The sequence below is a fragment of the Capricornis sumatraensis genome, chromosome 1 (assembly GCF_032405125.1).
Source record: "Capricornis sumatraensis isolate serow.1 chromosome 1, serow.2, whole genome shotgun sequence".
Classification (NCBI taxonomy): domain Eukaryota; kingdom Metazoa; phylum Chordata; class Mammalia; order Artiodactyla; family Bovidae; genus Capricornis; species Capricornis sumatraensis.
In genome coordinates, this window is record NC_091069.1 from 243,810,267 (window position 1) to 243,837,317 (window position 27,051).

The following is a 27,051-nucleotide window of genomic DNA, read 5'->3' on the forward strand; positions in this document are numbered from 1 at the left end:
AATAGTGTTCTTAGCCAAGTGCATTAGCACCTATTTCTTTGGTTTTGTTTGTTTGTTTCACTGGAACTCTGGCCCTGCTAGATAAGTAATATATTCAGTACTCAAAAGTGTATGTTTAACATTTTCCTGAAGGGTGATTGAGAGACTTTCTCTTTTGACAAATACTGTAGTGACTGGGATGTCTTTTTTCCTCTTTTTCTTGCCTAAAACAGAATGAAGAAGATGAGCAACATTTATGAGTCAGCTGCCAATACACTGGGAATCTTTAACAGCCCCTGCCTGACCAAAGTTGAACTACGTGTGGCATGCAAAGGCATTTCCGACAGAGATGCCCTTTCCAAACCAGACCCCTGTGTCATTCTCAAGATGCAGTCCCACGGGCAGTGGTTTGAGGTAGGCATGTCCAGTGAAATGGAGAGAAGCATGGCAGGAGGAGAGGTTCCAAAATGCTTTGGCATTTCCTGTCTTCAGGTGGTTTCTATCGGTGAGACAGAAAATTCTCGAAGTGAATATGATCACATTTCTGCTCATATCATGATTTTAAAAATTTATATATTTAAATTAAAAAATTTATATTATAGTTGATTAACAATGTTGTGTTAGTTTCAGGTGTAGAGCAAAGTGATTCAGTTATACATATATAGGTATCTATTCTTTTTCAAATTAGTTTCCCATTTATGTTATTACAAAATATTGAGCAGAGGTCCTTGTGCTATGCAGTAGGTCCTTGTTGATGATCTGTTTTATATATAGCAGTATGTATATGTTAATCCCCAAATCCCAATCTATCCCTCCCCTCCATCCTTTCCCCTCTGCTAACCATAAATTCTTTCTCTAAGTCTGTGAGTCTGTTTCTGTTCTATAAATAAGTTCATTTATATAATTTTTTTAGATTCCACATATAAGCACTATCATATGATATTTGTCATTTGGATCTGAATTTTTTCACTTAGGATGATAATCTCTAGGTCCATCCATGTTGCTACAAATGGCGATATTCCTTCTTACGGCTGAGTAGTGTTCCACTGTGTATATGTACCATATCTTCTTTAGCCACTCTTCTGTCAATGGACATTTAGGTTGCTTCCATATCATGATGTTTTAACACTGTGGATATTTTGACATTTACCATTAATTTGTGTGCTCATTGTGGATATAGTATCTCCTGGGGATGGGCAGCCGGGACTGCTATACTGGGGCCACATCACACACTTATTTTAGGGGAATAAACTTAATATTAGCTAAACTTTACTGGGTGCTTATTAAGTATTAGGCACTATTCTAAGTGCTTTATGTAAAACAACTAATTTCATCTGTACAATAATCCTATGAGGAAACAGAAAGATTAAGGATTTGCCCAGGATCATCCAGTTTATAAGTGGAATAGCTAATATTTCCCAGTCAAGCTCCAGGGCCTGAGCTCTTTATTGCTATTTTATACTTACAGTGCCTATTGGTGTGGCCTTTGGTATTTTGTGTGGAAATACAGCATGTTGAATTCTGCAGTTGAGTTTTGTTGGTTTATTTAAAATTGAAACAAATTGGACAAGGACTGGTTTTTAAATTTGGGGGAGGTTGCGGTTGTTATTGTTTTCTTTGTTCTAGGTACCTGGTTCAGTTCAGTTTAGTTGCTCAGTCGTGTCCAACTCTTTGTGATCCCATGGACTGCAGCATGCCAGGCTTCCCTGTCCATCACCAACTCCCAGAACTTGCTCAAATTGATGTCTGTCAAGTCAGTGATGCCATCCAACCATCTCATCCTCTGTCATCCCCTTCTCCTGCCTTCAATCTTTCCCAGCATCAGGGTCTTTTCAAATGAGTCAGTTCTTCACATCAGGTGGCCAAAGTATTGGAGCTCCAGCTTCAGCATCAGTACTTCTAATGAATATTCAGTACTGATTTTCCTTTAGGATGGACTGGTTGGATCTCCTTGGAGTCTTCTCCAACACCACTGTTCAAAAGAATCAATTCTTCGGTGTTCAGCTTTCTTTATGGTCTAACTTTCACTTCCATACATGGCTACTGTTAGCAATGTTTTAAAAAGACCTGGTCTCAGGTGAAATGTGGGATAGGAAGGAATACGGGATGCAGCTGTGGAAGCAATTATTATCATCTCTAAGGGAATGAAATGCCCAGCAGAATTTGGATGAGGGTTTTGGATCCATGCTGAGTAGAACAAGTGTACACAAATACCTTGCTTGGATCCCTCAGGACAGACTTCAGTCCTCTTTCTATCTGTTTGCATGGAGCTGACCAGTGCTTCTTTCGGGGCCATTGTCTTCACTGCACAGTAAGAAAAAGGTTCAGAAGATCTCATAGGTAGTATGTTTACTTACTTGTACATATGTGATAAAAGGTACTTCTATGAAAGGATAGTTTGATAGAAGTTGGTGAGCAGATGAAGGCAACAACACACAAGGAAATCAATGACAGATGGCAGATTGGGGATCTTCCTTTAACCTCCATCTTATCCAGGACTTATATTTTAAATATAAAATAGCATTCACAGGAATGTTAATGTGTAATGTCTCTTTTTCCCCTTCTAAATATTCTCCTTGATTTTGTTGGTGGACTTCCCTGTCTTTTATTTTTTGTTTAAGAAAACTAAGTGGAATACCTACATTAGGAAAAAGAGACTTGTGGAAAAATAGAGGGAAAGACTTCATCTCCTAAAACTCCCTTTACATCATTTGCTTATTTGTACATATTTCTTTTCAGTCTTTTCCTTCTGACATTCATATTCTTACAAGATAGTTATGATGAACATAAAATTTTCCTCTGTGATTTTCTTACATAGCAGAATATGTTTTTTGCATATTGCTATAATATTCATAATTTTAATTTTAAGCCTGCATGAATGATATCCTATCAAGTAGATTTATTTAATCATTTTCCTATTTTTTTCACTTTTAGTTGTTTTCAAAATTACCCTATTTTAAATAATGCTGCAGGATCCATCTTTGAGCATAAGGCTTTCCCCTTCCTTTTGGATTAGTTTGTATGAGAGATTCTGTCAAAGTTGAACTAGTGGAATAGGATAGGACACTTTGGGGGTTTTTGATGCATTTGCCAAACTGCTTTTCCAAAGCATTCTTCTACAGAGTTACTTCAAGTGTGTTTGCACATAGCTACTAGCTTGCAAACATTTTGTTACCAGTTCACAGTGAAATCAGAAACTTGTGCCACACTGTAAGCTAATTCACTGCTTCCTTCATCTCTAAAGTCTTTTTAAAAATAGTGTCAGCTGAACTTCCAGCATCCTTAGTGACATGACTGAGTTATATTTTGGAACTTTTGAGAAGCACTTCTCTAATAAATTTTAGTCTTAAGACTACATTTAGGGTATAGTTGGGAAAACAGAGCCCACACCAAATAACTAATAGAAAAGATTTAATACAAATAACTAGTAACAAAAACATTGGAAATGTTGAGAAACTAAGTAGGCACTGTGTAAAAACCCAGAGATTAGCAATAGGGAGGTGCTGGTTGATTTAGGGTAGAGCAGTGATGTGCTGAAGCTAGCTCATAGAGGTTTGTGAATCCATTGTTAAATCTTTAGGAATTTTGCAAGCCTGGGTGTAAGTATTTATACCATAGATATTGGCAAACATTTCAAATCAGAACTTTACTTCCCATCAAGAGAACCAGTTGTTGAGCATTTACTGGGGCATACCACTGGGATAGAGGGACAGATGTTAGTACCAGCTGGACCACCCAGCAGAAGCTGGATTTGTCGAAGGAGGGCCTATCTAATGGGAGCCAGAAAGGTAGAGGAGATGCACGTAGTGCTGGAAACATGGCCCGAAAAGGATATGAGGAAGGAGTGGCATCCCAGGTCTCTCATCTGTGTCTTCCAGTGACGACACCCCTGGTGGAAGCCTGTTACCAAGGTTGCAGGAAGTCTGGAACACAGTTGAAAATACTGAGGTAACTGACTAGCCAGGAGAAATATCAATAACCTCAGATACGCAGATGACACCACCCTTATGGCAGAAAGTGAAGAAGAATCTAAAGAGCCTCTAGATGAAAGTGAAAGAGGAGAGTGAAAAAGTTGGCTTAAAGCTCAACATTCAGAAAACGAAGATCATGGCATCCAGTCCCATCACTTCATGGCAAATAGATGGGAAAACAGTGGAAACAGTGGCAGACTTTATTTTTTGGAGCTCCAAAATCACTGCAGATGGTGATTGCAGCCATGAAATTAAAAGACACTTACTCTTTGGAAGAAAAGTTATGACCAACCTAGACAGCATATTGAAAAACAGAGACATTACTTTGCCAACAAAGGTCTGTCTAATCAAGGCTATGGTTTTTCCAGTGATCATGGGTGGATGTGAGAGTTGGACTGTGAAGAAAGCTGAGCACGGAAGAATTGATGCTTTTGAACTGTGGTGTTGGAGAAGACTCTTGAGAGTCCCTTGGACTGCAAGGAGATCCAACCAGTCCATCCTAAAGGAGATCAGTCCTGGGTGTTCATTGGAAGGACTGATATTGAAGCTGAAACTCCAATACTTTGGCCACCTCATGTGGAGAGCTGACTCATTTGAAAAGATTGAGGGCAAGAGGAGAAGGGGACGACAGAGAATGAGATGGTTGGATGTCATCACTGACTCAGTGGACATGGGTTCGTGTGGATTCTGGGAGTTGGTGATGGACAGGGAGGCCTGGCGTGCTGCAGTTCATGGGGTCGCAAGGAGTCAGATATGACTGAGCAGCTGAGCTGAACTGAACTGACTAGCACATAGACCTTCTGACAGCTCTCAGTAAGTGGGAGAATCACGCACTCAGTCATGAAGTAGTACATATTATTTACTGCTAACACATGCCTTTTAGTGCCAGTTCAGTGCGTGGTCCTGTGCTCAAAGTGAGAAGCACCTGACAATCTATTTAAACCACACACCTACTACCTTCTATGTTTAGTGAAAGCTGGCAAATGTGGACATTGCCCTGGGACATAACTGATGCACATTCTTCTGTATCTGTCCCTTGGAACAAGACTGGGTTTATATCTCTGTTCTTCGTGCAGAACTACAGAATTCAGAGAAAGCCTTGCAGAATATAATTCATGCTGGCTGGGCCAGTTCCTGGGTGTCTTTGTTATGTGGAATCTGGTAACTAAGTGAAGAAAAAAGAAAAAACCTGGGAGGCTGAACTTCTCTGCATAATAAAGAGATTGTTGTGGGTGTCAGGATGAGAAAGAGAAAAACAAGGTGAACTTCTGTTTTAGAGAATTTTGAAGTTTGGCAAAAGAGACTCCATGGAGATAAGCACTGTCCACCAGAACTTCATACAGTGATGGGAATGTTCTGCAGGTGTACTGGCCAGTAGGTAGTTGCTCATCACAGGTGGCTCCTGAGCAGTTGAAAGGTGGACTGTATAACTGAGGAATGGAAAAGTTTAATAACTTAAATGTAATTAATTTGAGGGTAAATAAATAGCTGATGTGATTTCGGAGTCTCCTTGGGTTGTAAAGAATTAGGGTATGTGGGGAGATGAGGAAAGGGAGTTTGTTAACATGCTATATTCATAGGATGTTGTTTTTATAGCTAAAATTCTTTTGGGGAAAATATACCTAGAGATTGACATCTCTTTGTTATTACTTGTGATTGCTGGCCTGTGCTTTTTCTAATAGTATTCCATCCGGAAAAGGCCCTGTTATGCCCTTATTTACAGCTCAGGTACTACTGCAGTAATTATAACTACCTTCAGATGCCCTGCTCTTATATGGTGAGGGGGAGTGATCTTGCTCTTTAATTGGCTATAGCCTGTTTGCAAGGGAAGAGAACATTTGATCTCCGAAGTGTATCATAAAAATGTAAGCCTGATTGTCAGACTCAAAAGGACCTACAATCTGACCTTCTGTGTTATTAACCATTGTTGTTGTTGTTGTTCAGTTGCTAAGTTGTATTGACACTTTGTGACCCCGTGAACTGGAGCATGCTAGACTTCTCTGTCCTCCACTGTCTTCCGGAATTTGCTCAAATTTTTGTCCATTGAGTCTGATGCTATCTAATCGTCTCATCCTCTGTTAATGGTATTGAGTCAATAAGATTACACAGTAGTTTGCTTCTCTTAAACCCCTCCCCTATATTGCCCTTCCTCACTTCCATCTCCCTGCATGTAACCACTAGTTTATTCTTTGTATCTATGAGTCTGTTTCTGTTTTGCTATATACATTCCTTTGTTTTATCTTTTTAGAGTCCACTTGTAAGTGATAACATACAGTATTTGTCTTCCTCTGCGTTTTGCTAAGCATAATACTCTCTAGGTCCATCCATGTTATTGTGAATAGCAAGATTTCAATTTTGGGGGAAGAGGAGTAATATTTCATTGTATATATATATATACACCACATCGTTTTATCCATTAAGGATATATTGTGCAGTACAAGGAGTTATAGCCATTATTTTGTAGTAACTTTAAATAGAATATAATCTATGAAATTACTGAATCACTTTTCTGTAACCCTGAAACTAATATAATATTGTACATCAATTATACTTCAAAAAGTAGTTGTGGATAAATTATGTCTTTGAAATATTGGGAATCAGTTATTCTGAAATGTAGAACAGATTGTCACTCTTTGCAGACCAGAGGGTTTGGAGTGTATGTCTGAGGGATGAGGAGCTGGAAAGGATGCTTTTTGTTTCTTCTCAGAGTATAAACACGAGATGGTAAAACTTCTGGTAAATCTTTAATGAACATGATTGTAACTCTCAAAAAGGAAGGAAAGGAAAACTTGTAGCTTGGAAAGATATTCCCAGTGGAGAATTTCAGACCTGTCATTTAATTTCTCTAATTTAATTCATAGCCATTTTAAAAATCACCCCTGCTTCTCGACATGTAATTGTGACAGTAAATGGTACAGTTCAGTGTGATGAGGATAGTTTAGAACACATTTTGTCTTCCAATGAAGGATGGAAATATTTCCCTCTGTCTTCTAGTGAGTGCTGATATTCACTAACTGTAGGAAATGAAGCTTCTTATGTAAATAGAATAAATTGATGCTTCTCAGGGACTTGAAAGGCAATAGCCCTTGTGAACTGGAGACTTTTATTCAGTTTCCAGGAGCACATCCTCTATTTCCTGGATGCGCTGGATGTTCTCCATGAAGCAGACCTATACTCCTGGTACCCTGGCCCTTGGCAGAGATCTTGTAAATAGCCTAGTACTTGTCCTCATTGGAAAAATCTGAATGATTCCCAACACTACTAGAATGTTGTTCTATCACCTCTAATTCCATTTTCCATTTAATTCCTTCATATGCTAAGTCACTTCAGTCATGTCCGACTCTGTGCGACGCCATAGACGGCAGCCCACCAGGCTCCCCCATCCCTGGGATTCTCCAGGCAAGAACACTGGAGTGGGTTGCCATTTCCTTCTCCAATGCATGAAAGTGAAAAGTGAAAGGAAAGTCGCTCAGTCATGTCCGACTCTTTGCGACCCCATGGACTGCAGCCTACCAGGCTCCTCCGTCCATGGGATTTTCCAGGCAAGAGTACTGGAGTGGGGTGCCATAGAATTACCCTTGGATAAATTCCACATGAAAGCATGTTATGATGAATCACATGCTTTGGTAGATTGTTGGTAATAGTTGTTAATAATCAATGTGGTTATATTCAATACATGATCAGTGGATGTTAATGCAAGATTACTATGTTTGTAATAATAAAGTATCCACATAATACTTTACGTTCAGAAAACCCATCTATTTATATTACTTCATTTATTTCTCATAATAGCCCTGTAAAAAGGTGGCACAGACATTGAAATTAACCATAGCATGAACTGAGTACTATGAAAAAGACATGGTTTGTGTCCTCAGTGACTTCAGGCTCCAGTAGAACAAAGCCCATCTCAGAGACAGAGGCCTTGGAGACTTAGATGGTCATGTGAACTTGAGAAAGGGGGCTCAAAACAAGGTCCTAACTTAAACTCCTTCCTTTCCTTGAATGTGTGGAGGATAGTCTATTTCAAGGGTCCCTAGGCTACCTTTGTTTGAGGTAGAACTAAAAGTCAATCATTCCTCCATCCCTCCACTATTTCCCATTTTCTCTCACCACTCCCCACCTACCCAGATGTGGGGTCTATATGCCACATGACCCAGCATCCCTACTGGCAGCACCAGGAGAAATATGGGTCCATGGTGATGGGCTTGCCCACTCCCAGATAAGTAGTCTGTGAACTGTTTTCAGAGGTTCTTTCTTGACTGGAGGGCTCATGGAGGAGTGGAACTTGTGGAACAACTTTCTTTCATGCTTGGGTAAAGGGTGAGGCAGCATCCTTTTGTATATTGAACCAGGAGATAGTCCAAGATAGTAGTTTCACCTGTATTGGAGATTTTCAATTTTCTATTGCTCCAAAGTGATAGAATTTTATGAAAATATGTCAGGCAATGTGAACATTTAGGTGTAACAAAGTAATTGTCTCTTAATTGTTAGCACCAGCCATGTATTCATCATTTTACATGTTTTCCTTCTAATCCTCACAACTGCTCTGCAATGCAGACTTTATTAACCAGGTGAGAAAACTGAGGCTTGGGCCGAATTAATAAATCACCAGATTCCAAAGCTAGTCAATGGTAAAGCTGGAATCTGGTTGACTCTAAAATCCACATTCTCTCTGTTTTCCCAGAGGTCGAGAATTTAAAGCTAAATACCTCTCTTTAATCTCTAGACATCTTTGACCTTCAAGGTGTTTTAACAAGTTTTGCACTGGTTGACAAAATTTAAAGATCAGGAGATTTTTCATAAAATTCCAGATTTTTTTTCCTTTTGTCAGGGAGACTGGCACCATTAATTCTTGTGAAGTGATGGTCAGCAGCTGCCCCCTATCCAGGGTCCAAGTGTGTCCTTGTGCTCACTTGGAGGATGCCTTCTCTCACTGGGATGGCTTGAATGGCCCCCTGGAGGTGTTTGAGTTCAGACCATACTCCTGCAACAGCTAGCTGGGCTGTGCCTCTGAAACATGGCTAACCTCTCAGTTGTGGACTCAGACAAGAGCTGAAAAATGAAAACTAAGTCAATTAAAGCGTTCCCTCTGGATATCACAAACAAGCTCCTTTCTTGAAAGATTTTCTGTTCACACTTTGCTGACTCTCAGCATTTAAGTAGGTAACACCTAGCCTGATGGATGATAAAAAACAACAGTTTCTTGCAGTTGTTCACAAAGTTTCCACTGTGGTTTCACATCAAACTGCTGTTTGGGAAAACTTTGATGTTGCTTTCCACCTCCCCCTTAACATGTCCTCAAATGAGAATAATTTATTTTCTTAAAAAAAAAAAAAAGAAATTCATTTTGGTGATACTAGAAACCTTTACCCTGAGCACTGAATAGGAAATAAAACAAAATGAAATATTAGAAGCAGAAAATATTTCCTTCCTGCCGCTGGTGGTTACATCCCTGTGACCAGGGACTGCATTGCCGTGATGCTCACTCCAGTTGGCTTCTTGGATGAAAGGGAAGATTACTGAATTGTGTAATATGTGACTAAGTAGTTTTTTTAATCATTGAAATCAAGTTGTCAATGTTATGATATCTGAGAGCAGAATGACACAATATGGGAAATTTGAGGCTGCAAATGAGAAAAAAAAAAATTTGAATTGAAACTTTTTTTTTACTACTAATTCTCTCGGGGACCTGGAAGGTGATTTATCAGATGGAAGGATAATATCAGGCCCCCTGCAAAGAGGAAAGCACCATGATATGGTTCCACTGCCTCCTTAGCTCAAACAACTGGCAAGGTACACTCTGGATAGAACTCAGCACTGGTTGCCATGGGTTTTGTAATGTGTCTTGATTTCCTATGTTGAGTGTTTGAAAATGTGACTCTGGGCAGGGAAAGAAGATATCTGTGATTTAGAGCTCTCTGACTCTAGCTCAAACCACCTGCAACATTTCAAAGGAGATATTTTCAACACCTTTTTCTGGGTATTCATTTTAATATTTATCTAGTCACTATGATGATCGTCTTAAAATTACCTTTCTTTTGTAAATCTTATCTTTTTATTAACTGTAATGGTGGTTTACTGATGACGATACCTTAAATATATTGAAAGTTATCGTGCGATGTATAAGGCACTCTTTTTAAACACTTTACATGTGTCAACCTATATAAATATCAAAACAGCCCTACAAATTGTCCTATGAAGTGTAGTTATTTTATAGAGAGGCATAGAAGAATTAAGCAACTTGCTCATTGGTCACACAAGTTTTAAGTGGAGGAGCTGTGACAAACTGAATCCAGACTGTCTGACTGCAGACCCTGCTGCGAGGATCCTTCACTGCCCATCTCTGAGAATAATGCATCGCAGTCATTGGGTGTCTGCTGTGTGCCATGTGCTGAATTTTTACATGCATATTCACAGAGTTCTTCCAACAATGTTAGCAGACAGGAACTGAGTACCCATTTTACAGGTAAAAAAAATGACACTCAGATAGGAAAGGTACATGTCCAAGGTCACAAGGCTAGTTCAAAGTGGTATTAGGACTTGAACTCAAATCTTCATATCTCCAGTGCCCACGAAGCTAGAGGGACCTCGGAATGCCTCCTAACTCTTCTGAACCTCTCATACCACCTCCTGTCTAAACGGTTGTCGTTAGGATTGAAATATTGGCTGACAGGATAGTGATAGTGCTGATGCTGTAGTCTCTGCAATTAGACCATTTTGGTCATATGTAAACTTACATAGAAGCCTGACCTTCCCCGGCCCTGCATTTTCTCCATCTACAACATGGTGATAACAACAAAACCTGCTCCATGAATTTACTGTTAATGTAAGTATAGAATGAAATGATGCTTAACAGAGTCGCTGTGGCATAAACATGAAATGTTACTTTGCTTAAAACGTATAATGTATGCAAAACTAACATGGTTAGTATATTACATAGGATTCCATGTGTAGAAAATGTTATCAGGGAATACCTACATGAGGTGTGTTTAACGCCAGTAGCAAGTTTTTGTTGGCTGGCTCGTCCCAGTGTTCTTGGTTCCATTCTTTGTGTTAAAATAATAGAACTTTCAATCAAAAATTTTGACAGGTCTCTGCGTTTCTCCCAAGCCTCCGACTACACTTTGATTGATCTGTTTTGGCTCTCCTGGTAGGGAATTATCTAAGCCTCTTCCTCCCCTGTACTCCCTGCATCTTGAAGAAGATGAATAGTCTTGAAGCAACTTCATTTTACTTGTCTGTGTTCTCTAATCTGTGGATGGGAATCAGAGAGGCCGTTTTGATAACCTTGCCTTTCCATCTTTGCTTCTGTACCAACGTCAGCTAGCTCTGTTCAGCAGTCTTAGAAGAAAAGTGACAAGAAAATCCTTCCTTCAGGAAGCTCCAGATGTTCTCAGGGTCAGTTTATAGGCTAATTAAATATTTTATCTCTATTCAAGCTCAGAAATGTTCAACTGCCTGTCTCGGTTAGTCTGTTTTCAAGTACTTGATATTTCAAGACTTTCTTCCAATTTGAGAATTCAGTCTTAGTTTCTTCTTGAGTGTGAAGACTAGTTCTTATTAAAAGATTACAGTTTGAAAACTGTGTATATAAATAATTTTTTCTAACTTTTAATTTTATTTTTAGAAATTTATGTATTTAAATTGGAGGATAATTACTTTACAATATTGTGATGGGTTTTGCCATACATTAGTATGAATCAGCCATAGATATATATGTGTCCCCTCCATCCCGAACCCAACTCCCACCTGCCTCTCCACCCTGTCCTCTAGGTTGTCACAGTGCACTGGCTTTGGGTGCCCTGCTTCATGCATCAAACTTGCACTGGTTGTCTGTTTTACATATGGTAATGTGTATGTTTCAATGCTATTCTCTCAAATCATCCCACCCTCTTGTCCCACTGAGTCCAAAGTCCGTTCTTCATGTCTGTGTCTCCTTTGCTGCCCTGTATAACTGATTAACAATGTTGTGGTAGTTTCAGGTGGACAACAAAGGGACTCAAGCTTCCTTGGTGGCTCAGACTGTGAAGAATCTGCCTACAATGCAGGAGACCTGGGTTCAATCCCTAGTTTAGGAGGACCCCCTGGAGAAGGAAATGGCAACCCACTCTAGTATTCTTGCCTGGAAAATTCCATGGACAAAGGAGCCTGCAGACCATGGGGTCACAGACAGACACAACTGAGCCACTAACACTTCCATACATATACGTGTATCCATTCGCCCTCAAAGTCCCCTCCCATCCAGGCTGCAGAGTTCCCTGTGCTATACAGAAGGCCCTTGTTGGTTATCCATTTTAAATACAGCAGTGTATATGTCGATCCCAAACTCCCTTCCCCCCCATCCTTCTGCCTGCCAACTATAAGTTCATTCTCTAAGTCTGTGTCTGTTTCTGTTTTGTACAAAGTTCATTTGTATCATTTTTTTCTAGATTCCAAGTATAAATGAAATCATATGATATCTGTCTTTGTCTGACTTACTTAGTATGATAATCTCTGCATCCATCCATGTTGCTGAAAATGGCATAATTTTTTATGGCTGAGTAATATTCCATTATATATATGTGTGTGTGTGTGTGTGTGTATATATATATATATATATATAGTCACACAGAGTTGGACACGACTGATGTGGCAGCAGCATATATATATATATATATATACACATACAATATCTTATTTTTAAAAAAAATATTTATTTTAATTGGAGGGTAATTATTTTACAGTATTGTGGTGTTTTTTGTCATGCATTGATGTGAATCAGCTGGTGTACATGTGTCCCCCTAATACTCTATACGTAATCTATACTGTCTATATTGTATATACATACCATATCTTCTTTACCCATTCATTTGTCAATGAGCATTTAGGTTGGAAGCAAGAAAATTTGGTGCCTTTTAAACACTCACTTTGAATTCTAGCCGTTTCAGAACAACTTCTGAGGAACTGGGATTTGTGGTAGGAGAACCAGTATAAGTCTGCCTCTCTTGAAGCTTTCCTTTTCCAGTTTGTTCCAATTACTTCTGTTGTATAACAATCACCCTAAAGTTTAACAGCTTGAAACTACATTTTTTTTTTTAATTTGATGGATTCTGTGACCTCAGACAGGGCCCAGTGGTGCTCACTTATCTCAGACCCCAAGGGTCCAGGACCTCAGCTGGGAAAACTAGAGAGGATGGCAGGACTTGAGGCTAGGGTTCCAATCACCTGAGGGCCCTTCACTCTCATATCAGTCTAGGACTTCCAACTGGAGCATCTGAATGTGGCCTTCTATATATGGTGATCTCAGGACAATAAGTAAAGTGTTTCATGTTTGCTATCCAGTTAAAACATGGACAATGAAGGTTGAAGTCCTTCTTCTGGTTCTTGACACCAGTTTTAAGAATAATGTATAAGAAATAGAGATGCTCACATCGAGAACAAACATATGGTCACCAAAGGAGGAAAAAGGGTGGGATGAATTAGGAGATTTGGATTGACATGTATACATTGCTATGCATGGGATAGGTAACTAGTGAGAGCCTGTTGTATACCACAGGGAACTCTATGGTGACCTAGATGGGTGGGAATCCAAGAAAGGAAGGGATATATGTAAACATATGGCTGTACAGCAGAAACTAGCAGAACACTGTGACAATTAACTTGAAAAAAGAATAATGAATAAATATTACTGCACTATATATAAAGAAGAAGAAGTAAAGGCATAGCCCTTCCATGATTTTTTCATAGATTCCCCATATCAATCTACGAAAGTCAGTACTGTTATTTTTATAGCCAGTTTACAGATGAGAACCTGAGATTCAGTGATCCCATAATAAAATTGCCAAGATCATGCAGTCTATTTATATGGTACCTGCTCTCCAAAATCTTCTGACTCAAAGGTTGAGATCCTTTCAAGTTCAGTTCAGTTCAGTCGCTCAGTTGTTTCCGACTCTTTGCGACCCCATGAATCGCAGCACGCCAGGCCTACTTGTCCATCACCAACTCCCGGAGTTCACTCAAACTCGTGTCCATTGAGTCGGTGGTGCCATCCAGCCATCTCATCCTGGGTCGTCCCCTTCTCCTCCTGCCCCCAATCCCTCTCAGCATCAGAGTCTTTTCCAGTGAGTCAACCCTTCTCATGAGGTGGCCAAACTATTGGAGTTTCAACTTCAGCATCATTCCTTCCAAAGAACACCCAGGACTGATCTCCTTCAGGATGGACTGGTTGGATCTCCTTGCAGTCCAAGAGACTCTCAAGAGTCTTCTCCAACACCACAGTTCAAAAGCATCAATTCTTTGGCGCTCAGCTTTCTTCACAGTCCAACTCTCACATCCATTCATGACCACAGGAAAAACCATAGCCTTGACTAGACGGACCTTTGTTGGCAAAGTAATGTCAAAAGAATATGCTCTCTAGGTTGGTCATAACTTTCCTTCCAGGGAGTAAGCGTCTTTTAATTTCATGGCTGCAGTCACCATCTGCAGTGATTTTGGAGCCCCCCAAAATAAAGTCTGACACTGTTTCCACTGTTTCTCCATCTATTTCCCATGAAGTGATGGGACCAGATGCCATGATCTTCATTTTGTGAATGCTGAGCTTTAAGCCAACTTTTTCACTCTCCACTTTCACTTTCATCAAGAGGCTCTTTAGTTGCATAATAAATCCTCTCCCAGTGGTAGTCATCATTCAAATCGTGGTCCTTTCTGAGAACCCAGTACACCCATGGCTGTGGGAGTCACTTGAGCCCAAACACAACTCTCTTCATCTATTTGCTACTTCATTGTTTTCTTGCCCACTCCCTGCCTGCTTCCTTGAAATCTGCTCAACTACATTTTCCAATCCCAGTAAATACTTTCCACACTGATTTACTGGCAAGAGAACAGTTTATCCCATGGGTCAGCCATGATTCACCTGCCATGGTGCACAGGTAAGTGGTTCATTTTTTATCCATTTAGCAAACACTTATTGAATTCCTACTATGTGCCAGACACTGTGCCATCCATGGACTGGAAGAACAGCAGGGAGTAACACATAGCCCCAGCCTTTTGTGCAAGTGAAGAGAATAGAAAGTAAACAATGAATGTATAACCTGTTGTCAGGTAGTGGCAGTACCAGGAAGAAAAATGAAGCAAGAAAGAAGATGAGGAATGCTGAGAGCATTAGTTTAAAAAGTACGGTTAGGGAAGCCTTCCTCTGACTATTAAGTTGTGTATGGGTAAAGAGTATTCTAACAGAAGGATGAGCAGAGGCCATGATACAGTGACACTGGTTTGCTAGACTTTCTAAGGAACAGCAGGGAGGCAGAATGGATAGAGAATAGTGGTGTTGGAAGGCAGTGGTGAGAGGGATGTTGTAGGGAGGCAGTGAGGGACTAGGTCATATAGAGAATTACAGGCCACAGTAAGAATCCTGGGGGTTCCTGAATTTTATTCCAACATGGAGTGCATGGAAGGCTTGGGGCAGAGAGTTCAGTTCAGTTCAGTTGATCAGACATCTCTGACTCTTTCCAACCCCATGGACTGCAGTATGCCAGGCTTCTCTGTTCATCACCAACTCCTGGAGCTTGCTCAAACTCATGTCCATCATGTTGGTGATGCCATCCAACCATCTCATCCTCTGTTATCTCCTTCTCCTCCTGCCCTGTAATCTTTCCCAGCATCAGGGGCTTTTCCAGTGAGTTGGCTCTTTGTATCAGGTGGTCAAACTATTGGGCTTCAGCTTAAGCATCAGTCCTTCTAATGGATATTCAGGACTAATGACCTATAGGATTGACTGGCTTGATCTCTTTGCTGTCCAAGGAACACTCAAGAGTCTTCTCCAATACCACAGTTCAAAATCATCAATTCTTCAGTGCTCAGCCTTCTTTATGGTGCAACTCTCACATCCATACATGACTACTGGAAAAACCGTAGTTTTGACTCGATGGACCTTTGTCAGCAAAGTAATGTCTCTGCTTTTTAATATGCTGTCTAGGTTTGTCATAGCTTTTGTTGCAAGAAGCAAACGTCTTTTATATTTCATGGCTGTAGTCACTATCTACAGTGATTTTGGAGCCCAAGAAAATAAAGTCTGTCACTGTTTCTATTGTTTCCCCATATATTTGCCATGAAATGATGGGACTGGATGCCATGGTCTTTGGTTTGAGAATGTTGAGTTTTAAGACTCTCCTCTTCCTCTTTCATTAACAGGCTTTTTAGTACCCCTTTGCTTTCTGCCATAAGGGTGGTGTCATCTTCATATTTGAGGTTATTGATATTTCTCTCAGCTATCTTGATTCCAGCTTGTGCTCCATCCAGCCTGGCATTTGCCATGATGTCCTCTGCATATAAGTTAAATAAGCAGAATGACCATTTTCAGCTTTGCCACACTCTTTTTTCCCAATTTGGAACCAGTCTGTTGTTCCATGCCTGGTTCTAACTGTTAGTTTTTGACCTGCATACAGATTTCTCAGGAGGCAGGTAAGGTGGTTTGGTATTCCCATTTCTTTTTGAATTTTCCACAATGTATAGTGGTCCGCACAGTCAAAGGCTTTGGCATAGTCAATGAAGCAGAAGTAGATGTTTTTCTGGAACACTCTTGCTTTTTCAATGATCCAAGGATGTTTGGTATTTTGATCTCTGGTTCCTCTGCCTTTTCTAAATTCAACTTGAACATCTGGAAGTTCTTGACTCACATACTGTTGAAATATAGCTTGGAGAATTTTGAGCATTACTTTGCTAACATGTGAGATGAGTACAGTTAATGAAGATCATGGCATCTGGTCCCATCACTTCATGGGAAATAGATGGAGAAACAGTGGAAACAGTGTCAGACTTTATTTTTTGGGCTCCAAAATCACTGCAGATGGTGATTGCAGCCATGAAATTAAAAGACGCTTACTCCTTGGAATAAAAATTATGACCAACCTAGATAGGATATTCAAAAGCAGAGACATTACTTTGCCAACTAAGGTCCATCTAGTCAAGGCTATGATTTTTCCTGTGGTCATGTATTGGATGTGAGAGTTGGACTGTGAAGAAGGCTGAGCACCGAAGAATTGATGCCTTTGAACTGTGGTGTTTGAGAAGACTCTTGAGGGTCCCTTGGACTGCAAGGAGATCCAATCAGTCCATTCTGAAGGAGATCAGCCCTGGAATTTCCTTGGAAGGAATGATGCTAAAGCTGAAACTCCAGTACTTTGGCCACCTCATGCGAAGAGTTGACTCATTGGAAAAGACTGTGATGCTGGGAGGGATTGGGGGCAGGAGGAGAAGGGGTCGACCGAGGATGAGATGGCTGGATGGCATCACGGACTCGATGGACGTGAGTCTGAGTGAACTCCGGGAGTTGGTGATGGACAAGGAGGCCTGGCGTGCTGCAATTCATGGGGGTCACAAAGAGTCGGACACGACTGAGCAACTGAACTGAACTGATGCAGTTTGAACATTCTTTGCCATTACCTTTCTTTGGGATTGGAGTGAAAATTGACCTTTTCCAGTCCTATGGCCACTGCTGAGTTTTACAAATTTGCTGGCATTTGAGTACAGCAGTTTCACAGCATCATCTTTTAGGATTTGAAAAACATCAGCTGGAATTTCATCACATCCACTAGCTTTGTTTGTAGCGATGTTACCTGACTTTGTATTCCCGAATGTCTCTAGAGGAGTGATCATACTATCATGGTTATCCAGGTCATTAAGGTATTTTTTGTATAGTTCTTCTGTGTATTCTTGCCACCTCTTCTTAATATCTTCTGTTCTGTTAGGTCCATAACATTTCTGTCCTTTATTGAGTCCATCTTTGCATGAAATGTTCCCTTGGCTTCTCTAATATTCGTGAAGAGATCTCTAGGTCTTTCCATTCTATTGTTTTTCTCTATTTCTTTGCATTGATCACTTAGGAAGACTTTCTTATCTCTACTTGTTATTCTTTTTAACCCTGCATTCAGATGGATATATCCTTCTTTTTCTACTTTGCTTTTCACTTCTCTTCTTTTCTCAGCTATTTGGAAGGTCTCCTCAGACAACCATTTTTCCTTTGGTATTTCTTTTTCTTAGGGATGGCTTTGATCACCTACTCCTGTTTAATGTCACTAACCTTTGTCCATAGTTTTTCAGGCACTCTGTCTATCAGATCTAATCCCTTGAATCTATTTATCACTTCTACTGTATAATCATAAGGGATTTGATTTAGGTCATACCTGAATGGTCTAGTGGTTTTCCCTACTTTCTTCAATTTAAGTTCTGAATTTTGCAGTAAGGAGTTCATGATCTGAGCCACAGTCAGATCCCAGTCTTGTTTTTGCTGACTGTATAGACATTCTCCATCTTTGGCTACAAATAATATAATTAATCTGATTTTGGTATTCACCATCTGGTGATGTCCCTGTGTAGAGTCATCTCTTGTGTTGTTGGAAGAGTGTGTTTGCTATCACAAGTGTATTCTCTGGGCAAAACTGTGTCAGCCTTTGCCGTGCTTCATTTTATACTCCAAGGCCAAACTTGGGCAGGGAAGTGATTGGGATTTTAAGAGATAACGCTGTTTGTTGTGCCAGTGTACAGAGACTACATTTGTATAAGGGAGAGAGATTATAGTTTGGTAACCGTGGAGATGAGAAGTGGTTGGAAATGATATCTAGTTAAAAAATAGAATATACAGTTTGCTGATGGATTGGATATAGAGTGTGGGAAGAAGAGAGGAATCAAGCATGATTCCAGAGGCCAGAGCACCTAGGTCACTGATGACAATCCTGGGGGAAAGGGGGAGTATGAAGATAATCCTAAGCTGAGCATGTTTCTAGTAGTGAGAGGCAGGGTGGTGCATTTACAGTGTGAGTCATGAACATCTACATTCGAATCCCAGCTCTGTTATTTATCTACTGTAAGATCTTACCCAGGGATCTTTCTGACCCAGGGATTGAACCCAGGTCTCTGGCATTTCAGGCAGTTTCTTTACCCTCTGAGCTCTTACTCAAGTCAGTTAGATCCATTTTCTTAACTATATAGTGGAGACCCTGATGCTAGAAAATATTGAAGGCAGGAGGAGAAGGGGATGACAGAGGATAAGATGGCAGAATGGCATCCCCAACTCAATGAACATGAGTTTGAGCAAGCTCCAGGAGTTGGTGATGGACAGAGAAGCCTGGTGTGCTGCAGTCCATGGGGTCGCAAAGAGTTGGACACGACTGAGTGACTGAACTGAACTGATAATGGAGACGATAAAAGTACCTGCATTGTCAGGTTGTTTGGGGGACTTAATACATAGCAGTACCTAGCACTTAACTGCCAGCCATTAGTGTCATTGTAAACATAAATCTGTTAATACTTAGATTGTTTTCTTAGGGGAAGTGCTAGACCAAAGGATATATACACATATTTAGCCTTTAAAATTATCTAATTCCCTATCTAGAATGATCATATCCATATGTTCCTTACAGCAAACTCTGAAATGAAAAGGAGGCAATTCTTTGTTTAAAAAATGTTTTAATTATTTAGCATTTAATATACAGGCTCCCCAGACCTGTTGCCCCCTTCTGCCCCAGTCACAGAGGGAGGCTTTCTTTGGTTTGGCATGACTTGAGCTCACATAAGGGATTCTAATGACACTTCTGCTTTTCTCCTTCTGAAAGTATCATTATATTAATATATATTAACTATTAAAATAATATACTATGTCTAATATAATAAAACACTAATGTAATTAAACATAAAAGGCAGAGGAACCAGAGATCAAATTGCCAACATCTGCTGGATCATCGAAAAAGCAAGAGTGCCAGAAAAATATCTATTTCTGCATTATTAACTAGGCTAAAGCCTTTGACTGTGTGGATCACAATAAAGTGTGGAAAATTCTGAAAGAGATGGGAATACTAGACCACCTGACCTGCCTCTTGAGAAATCTGTATGCAGGTCAGGAAGCAAAAGTTAGAACTGGACATGGAACAACAGACTGGTTCCAAATAGGAAAAGGAGTCCGTCAACGCTGTATATTGTCACCCTGCTTATTTAACTTATATGCAGAGTACATCATGAGAATGCTGGGCTTGAAGAAGCACAAGCTGGAATCAAGACTGGTGGGAGAAATATCAATAACCTCAGATATGAAGATGACACCACCCTTATGGCAGAAAGTGAAGATGAGCTAAAGAGCCTCTTGATGAAAGTGAAAGAGGAGAGTGAAAAAGTTAGCTTCAAGCTCAACATTCAGAAAATGAAGATCATGACTCTGATCCCATCACTTCATGGGAAATAGATGGAGAAACAGTGGAAACAGTGTCAGACTTTATTTTTGGCGGCTCCAAAATCACTGCAGATGGTGACTGTAGCCATGAAATTAAAAGACACTTACTCCTTGGAAGAAAAGTTATGACCAACCTAGACAGCATATTCAAAAGCAGAGACATTACTTTGCCAACAAAGATCTGTCTAGTCAAGGCTATGATTTTTCCAGTGGTCATGTATGGATGCAAGAGTTGGACTGTGAAGAAGGCTGAGTGCCGAAGAATTGGTGATTTTGAACTGTGGTGTTGGCGAAGACTCTTGAGAGTCCCCTGGACTGCAAGGAGATCCAACCAGTCCATTCTAAAGGAGATCAGCCCTGGGTGTTCTTTGGAAGGACTGATGTTGAAGCTGAAATTCCAATAGTTTGGCCACCTCGTCCAAAGAGTTGACTCATTGGAAAAGACTCTGATGCTGAGAGGGATTGGGGGCAGGAGGAGAAGGGGATGACAGAGGATGAGATGGCTGGATGGCATCACCGACTCGATGGATGTGAGGTTGAGTGAACTCCGGGAGGTAGTGATGGACAGGGAGGCCTGGCGTGCTGCAATTCATGGATTCGCAAAGAGTCGGACATGACTGAGTGACTAAACTGAACTGACTGAATTGTTACTACTTTTTGTTACCATACAGTGTGGGTTTGCGAGACTGAGAGCTTGAATGAGAGAGATGTGGGTTTTGTGTGCATGTTAGGACTGGAGACTGAATCCAATATCTCTAGGTTGTCATCTCTAATTCTGAAAGATCACTGTACTTGATGCTGTGCTTTATTTAAAGAGAGGGAGAGAAATTGATTTAATAACCTGTCACATTATACAACACAAGAAGAAGTTGGGAAGAAAAAGTGCTCTGGTATTCTCAGTGGGAAGAAAAATATTATGACAGCTCCATGGAGAAATCTTTGTACAAAGAAAGCTGGTAGAAATTATGGTGATGAGCTGAGGATCTTAGTAAAATGTACTGCTTCCATAGAAGAAGTGTGACCACTACACCAGCGAGTTTTTCTTTTATAGAAAACTGTTTCCCTCTCTCATCTAAGGGAGTAAGAAAATAGAAACTCTGATTTTTCCTTCTCTTATTCTAATTCCTTAAAATAATTTATCCCAGCATCATTTCCTCTAGGGCTTTCTAAAATATTTTATTTACCTGAGGTGGGACAGAATATCAACAAATTATGATAATAATAGGATATAATTATAAAATTTAATCAAGAGACTTTAATATCTTAGTGCAATGATCTGCAGCCTTTTTGGCACCAGAGATCGGTTTCACAGAATACATTTTTTTTCATGGACCAGGGAGCAGGAGATGATTTTAGGGTTCAGGCTTCTGTGAGGACCTACTGCCACTGGTGACCTGGCAGAAGGCAAAGTTCATGTGGTATTGTGAGTGATGGGGAGTGGCTGTAAATACAGGTAAAACTTCACTCACAAATGCCCACTGCTCACCTCCTGCTATACGGCCTGGTTTCTAACAGGCCACTAGTCCATGGCCTGGTGGTTGGGAGACCTTTGTCTTGGTGTAAATGCTGGCAGTTGGGAGAACTTGGTGAACTGATAAATGTGTGGGAATAATACTCTCCAGCCACCAGAAAGACATCTATAGTTGAACAAGCTGGACTTGTTGCTTTTTGCCTCACAAGAACACTGTCCTTGGGGAACTCTGAGGCAGGACTTATAGAACTTGAGGTATTGTTCAGTGATTTGTGGAGAATTTAAGGAAGGACAGCTTTTCTCTGGATTGGGTAGAAGCCAGGACAATCCTGTAATTGAGTACTATAATAGGTCTTATATAGGAGGGAAGAATAGACCAAGGCTTAAGCTATAATTGATAAAGAAGCAGCAGTTAGTCGTTTTAATCAGGATAGGAGATGTTTGGTCATTTTTGTGCTTTGGACAGGGTTTGTGTTTTTGTATGGCTCCAGCATGATAATGAAGTAGTCTAGTTTTTGCCTTGCTCCATCATGGCCTTGTGATATATTGGTGTTCTGTGAAAGGGTTTTGTTTCACAGGACACTGAAACCTAGCTGTAAGTGCCAGGCCAGGTGCTAGTTGATAGCACTGAGATGTCAGGGGATGCTTTCCTCTGGCTCAGAGTGAAACTCAAATGTTAAGCTTTTCTACTTCAAATCATATTCTTAACAATAGACCAACTTGTTGACTAAGCAAAATGTAAACCATAACAAGTCTTAAATCCAAATAAAATGACCTTTTATTTCTCAGCTGTCCTTATTATCCAAAAAATGATAGTTATGATATTCAATGTATATAGATTCTATAAGTTAATATTACTTCAATATAACTCCAAATCTCCCATATATATTAATAAACATATATATTTAATATATAAAATATAAATATATATTTAAATCTCATATATATATATGAGATTTTTAAATCCCATAAAATATATATATATATATATTTAAATCTCCCTTATATACTTACAAATGTCTCTTAATAATAGGCTTCCCTGGTGGCTCAGACAGTAAAGAATCTGCCTGCAGTGTAAGAGCCCTGTGTTCAAACCTGGGTCAGGAAGATCCCCTGGAGAAGGAAGTGGCAACCCACTCAAGTATTTTTGCCTGGAGAATTCCATGGACAGAGGAGCCTGACAGGCTACAGATCATAGGGTCGCAAAAAGTTAGACATGACTGACTGATTATCACTCACTCCCTTTTTTTCTCTATTCTCCCTGTTTAGAGGGAAAATTCCCAGGAGCTCTTGTGAAAACATTCAAGTTTCTGCTCATCTTTTCTCTAGAAATCTCTTTAAGTAGTATCCTCAGTTCATCAGACAGGACATGCATTTTCATTAGATATCTGGGCAGGATAATGTGTTTTGAAGATGAGATAGAGGGCTTAATTTCTATCACATTTATTTATTTTTTTAAAATATAAATTTATTTATTTTAACTGGAGGTTAATTACTTCACAGTATTGTATTGGTTTTGCCATACATCAACATGAATCCGCCACAGGTATATACTTGTTCCCCATCCTGAACCCCCCTCCCTGCTCCCTCCCCGTACCATCCCTCTGGGTCGTCTCAGTGCACCAGCCCCAAGCATCCAGTATCATGCATCGAACCTGAAAGTCAGCTCTAGTTAGCTGTGTTTGGGGGAAAATTATTTTCCAGAAGGTCCATTTTATAAGCACCATATGGTCACTGACATTCATTCAACAAATGGCTAATGAATACCTGCCATGTGCCATGCACCCTCCTTGCCACTGGATATGAAAATTGGCAGTTATGGGTCTGTCTTCATAAAACTCACTGTTCTCAAAGGATAAGAAAATGTGTAGCCCCAAAAATTATTTCAAAGCCTGGAGGAGTCAGAGGCAAGTTATTCAGATCTAGATTGAGAAGAGGAACGAGGGAGGGTTTTATTAAGAAAATGTTACTTAACTAGATCTTAGGTGATGAGTCTACCAGGTAGATAAAATAAGGAATAACATTGCTTAAAAAGGGGAAAATTATGCTATGTGCAAAAGATCGACTTCAACAGGAGCATCAAACAACCTCTACAATCTCCAAGCCTGGATAATTCTGATAAATGTCTCTTGATAGGACTTTGTGAAAGGACCATCTTCTTGGCTAGAGCTCTTCATAAGCTATACTCCAAGAAGAGAATATCTCCTATTTTTAAAGACTTTTTAAGAAGTCCACAGTCATCCTGGGAGGTTCACAGCTTTGAGTCACGGAACTTTATTAACACAGATGGTGTTTAACAGCTCTCAGTGTGGGAAGGAAGGGATTTTCCAAGAGGGATCCAGGGCCAATTTTGAGGGTTTAATACTTTGAATAGAGAATAACCTTGATGCAGCCATGAGCTGGGATTTTCCCATGAATATACCACAGGAGACAGGATATGGTAATGTCAGATGAAACAGCTAACTTTTTTTAAATCTTTAGGAACAATGGGTGAGTTTAAGGAAAGACTCATTAATGGAAGTAGATTTCTGTTAGTCACAAGATTTCAGCCTTGGTTACATGTACCCTTACTCATGGATTCCCTAGAGTGTTCCACACTCCCTTCCTTCACTTTACTTAATCATATTATAAGTTGTCTCTTAGACAATCTCACATGCTCTGTGTGGTTTATGCTCACTGACAAACTCAAACCCTCTGAGTCTGTCTGTGCTTTTTACAAAGACACACACACCCTTATATACATTTAGATCCAATTCATAGTTAACTCTAGTTAAGTGACCTTATTAGCAAATGAAACTGAGCCAGGAAGTCAAGAGTAGGAGGCAGTCTCAGCTATACTTTTAATGGAATTATCTAGGATAAACAAGCCAATTTTTTAGATGTTTTTTGTTCTGGAACTTAGAGGAAGGCAACATAAGATCCATAAGGGTGAGATTTTCATCTATCTTACTCATCACTGAATCTCCAGCTCTTAAAATAATGTCTGATACCTAGCAGGCACTAAACAGATGTTTGAATATATAATTGAGTGAGGTTTTCTCTTCCTTGTAGAAATTGTTGGTGTTTCATCACTGCTGAATTTGATCATTTAGAAGTTCTTCTGTAGAGATCAGTGAACCTCATTTAGTTTTAGCATGTTTGTTCTTTATTTAAAAAAAAAATATATATATATATATATGTATATTTTATTGAAGTATAGTTGACTGTGTTTCAGGTGCACAGCAAGGTGATTCAGTTATACAAATACACATATATTATTTTTGAAATTATTTTCCATCATAGATTATTATAAGATATTGACTATAGTTCCCTATGCTATACAGTAAAGCTTTGTTGTTGTTTTTGTATATCCATTTTTTAATTAGTAGTTTAGCAGCAGCAGCAGCATTCTATTCATAATAAGTCAAACAAGCTGAATCAAAATGTCATATTTTTAGTTAGGCAAAAATCAATGTTTTCTGAAATGTATATATTATACATATATATATATGTATACAAAAGCTTTTTTACTCTACTTGATAAAGGCTTGAGAAAAACAGCAAATAAAAAAAGAGAGAGAGATGGATAAATTGGAGAACATAAACTAATGAAATGCGAGCACTGAATATGAAGTAGAAAAAGTGAAACAAACTAGATGAAAGAAAAAGATCAACACATGGTCCAGTAGTTTTTAAACACGAGTGCTCATTAGAAACATATATGGAGCTCTGGAGAAAAAAAGCAATACCTGAGTATTTGTATTTTTCAAAAAATTTTGAGATAATTCTGATATGCATCTGGATTTTAAAAACTGATTACAGGTCTTTCTATTAGATTGTAGTTTTGGTGATATAGAGTTCTATTATTTTTCTGTTGACTGATCATGATACAATGGTATTGAGTAATAGTTACATGATCACAGTAGTAAAAGATGTTTATCAGTTGTCACAATCAATAGCCAGACAAAAAATAAAAGATAATTATAATTGCAAACCATAATGGGAACATGATTAACTTAACAATATAAAATAATTTACATACAGTTTAGGGAGGTCAAGCAGTGATGTGGTAAGTGCATGCTTTCCTGCATGCATATGTCTTCATCCACTCAGTCTATATCTTTTGGTTGTTGCATTTATTCCATTTACGTTTAAGGCAATTATCAATATGTATGATCTTATTACCATTTTCTTAATTGTTTAGGGTTTATTTTTTGTAGGGCTTTCCCTTCTGTTGTGTTTCCTGCCTGGAGGTGTTCCTTTAGCATTTGTTTTAAAGCTGGTTTGGCATTTCTGAATTCTCTTAATTTTTGTTGGAAAGCTTTTGATTTCTCTATCAAATCTGAAGGAGAATCTTGCTGGGTAGAGTATTCTTGGTTGTAGGTTCTTCTCTTTCATCACTTTAAATACATCATGTCATTCCCTTCTGGCTTGTAGAGTTTCTGTTTAGAAATCAGCTGATAGACTGATGGGAGTTCCCTTGTATGTTATTTGTCATTTTTCCCTGGTTGCTTTTAATATATTAACTCTGTCTTTAATTTTTATCAGTGTGATTACTATGTGTCTTTGTGTGTTCCTCCTTGGGTTTATCCTTCCTGGGTCTCTTTCTTTCTTGGACCTGGTTGATTATTTCCTTTCCCCATGTTAGGGAAGTTTTCACCTATCATCTCTTCAAATATTTTCTCAGGTCCTTTTTCTCTCTCTTCTTCTGGGACCCCTATAATGTGAATGTTTATGTGTTTAATGTTGGTCCAGAGGTCTCTTAGGCTGTCTTCATTTCTTTTCTTTTCTTTTTTCTCTATTCTGTACTGTGGCAGTGATTTCCACCATCTGTCCTCCAGGTCATTTATTCATTCTTCTGCCTCAGTTATTCTGCTATTGATTCCTTCTAGTGTATTATTCATCTCTGTTTGTTTGTTCTTTAGTTATTCTAGGTCTTTGGTAAATGGTAAACCTTTCTTGCATCTTCTCTATCTTTGCCTCCATTCTTTCCCTGAGATCCTGAATCATCTTCACTATCATTCTGAGTTCTTTCTCTGGAAGGTTGCCTATCTCTATTTCATTTAGTTGTTTTTCTGGGGGTTTATCTTGTCCCTTCTTTTGGGACATAACTTTCTGCTTTTTCATCATGATTAACTTTCTGGAATATGGTTTTTGTTCTAGCTGCTGTGAGATTGTACTTCTTGGTTCTTCTGTGTTGCTTCTGATGAATGAGGCTAAAGAGGCTTGTGTAAGCTTCTTGATGGGAGGGACTGGCGATGGGAAAAACTAGGTCTTGCTCTGCATGGCAGATACTTACTCAGTAAAACTTAATCCAATTATCAGCTAATGGGTGGTGTTGCACTCCCCTGAGGCAATTCAACCCTGAGGTCTATGGTATGGATAATCGTGAACTCCAAGATAACTCCATGGGCCCCCCATCCCTGTGGTGAGCCGTTCCAACCCACAACTTCA

At 39.4% G+C, this 27,051-nt stretch overlaps 1 protein-coding gene across 1 annotated transcript in view; it reads left to right on the forward strand.

Moving 5' to 3' along the window:
* Positions 1–213: 213 nt before the first annotated feature.
* Positions 214–27,051, forward strand: part of CPNE4 (copine 4) — a 494,912-nt gene continuing 468,074 nt past the window's right edge. The window contains exon 1 of the mRNA XM_068965804.1: positions 214–393. Within this exon, the coding sequence (XP_068821905.1) occupies positions 214–393 (180 nt within the window). The remainder of the gene's footprint in view (positions 394–27,051) is intronic.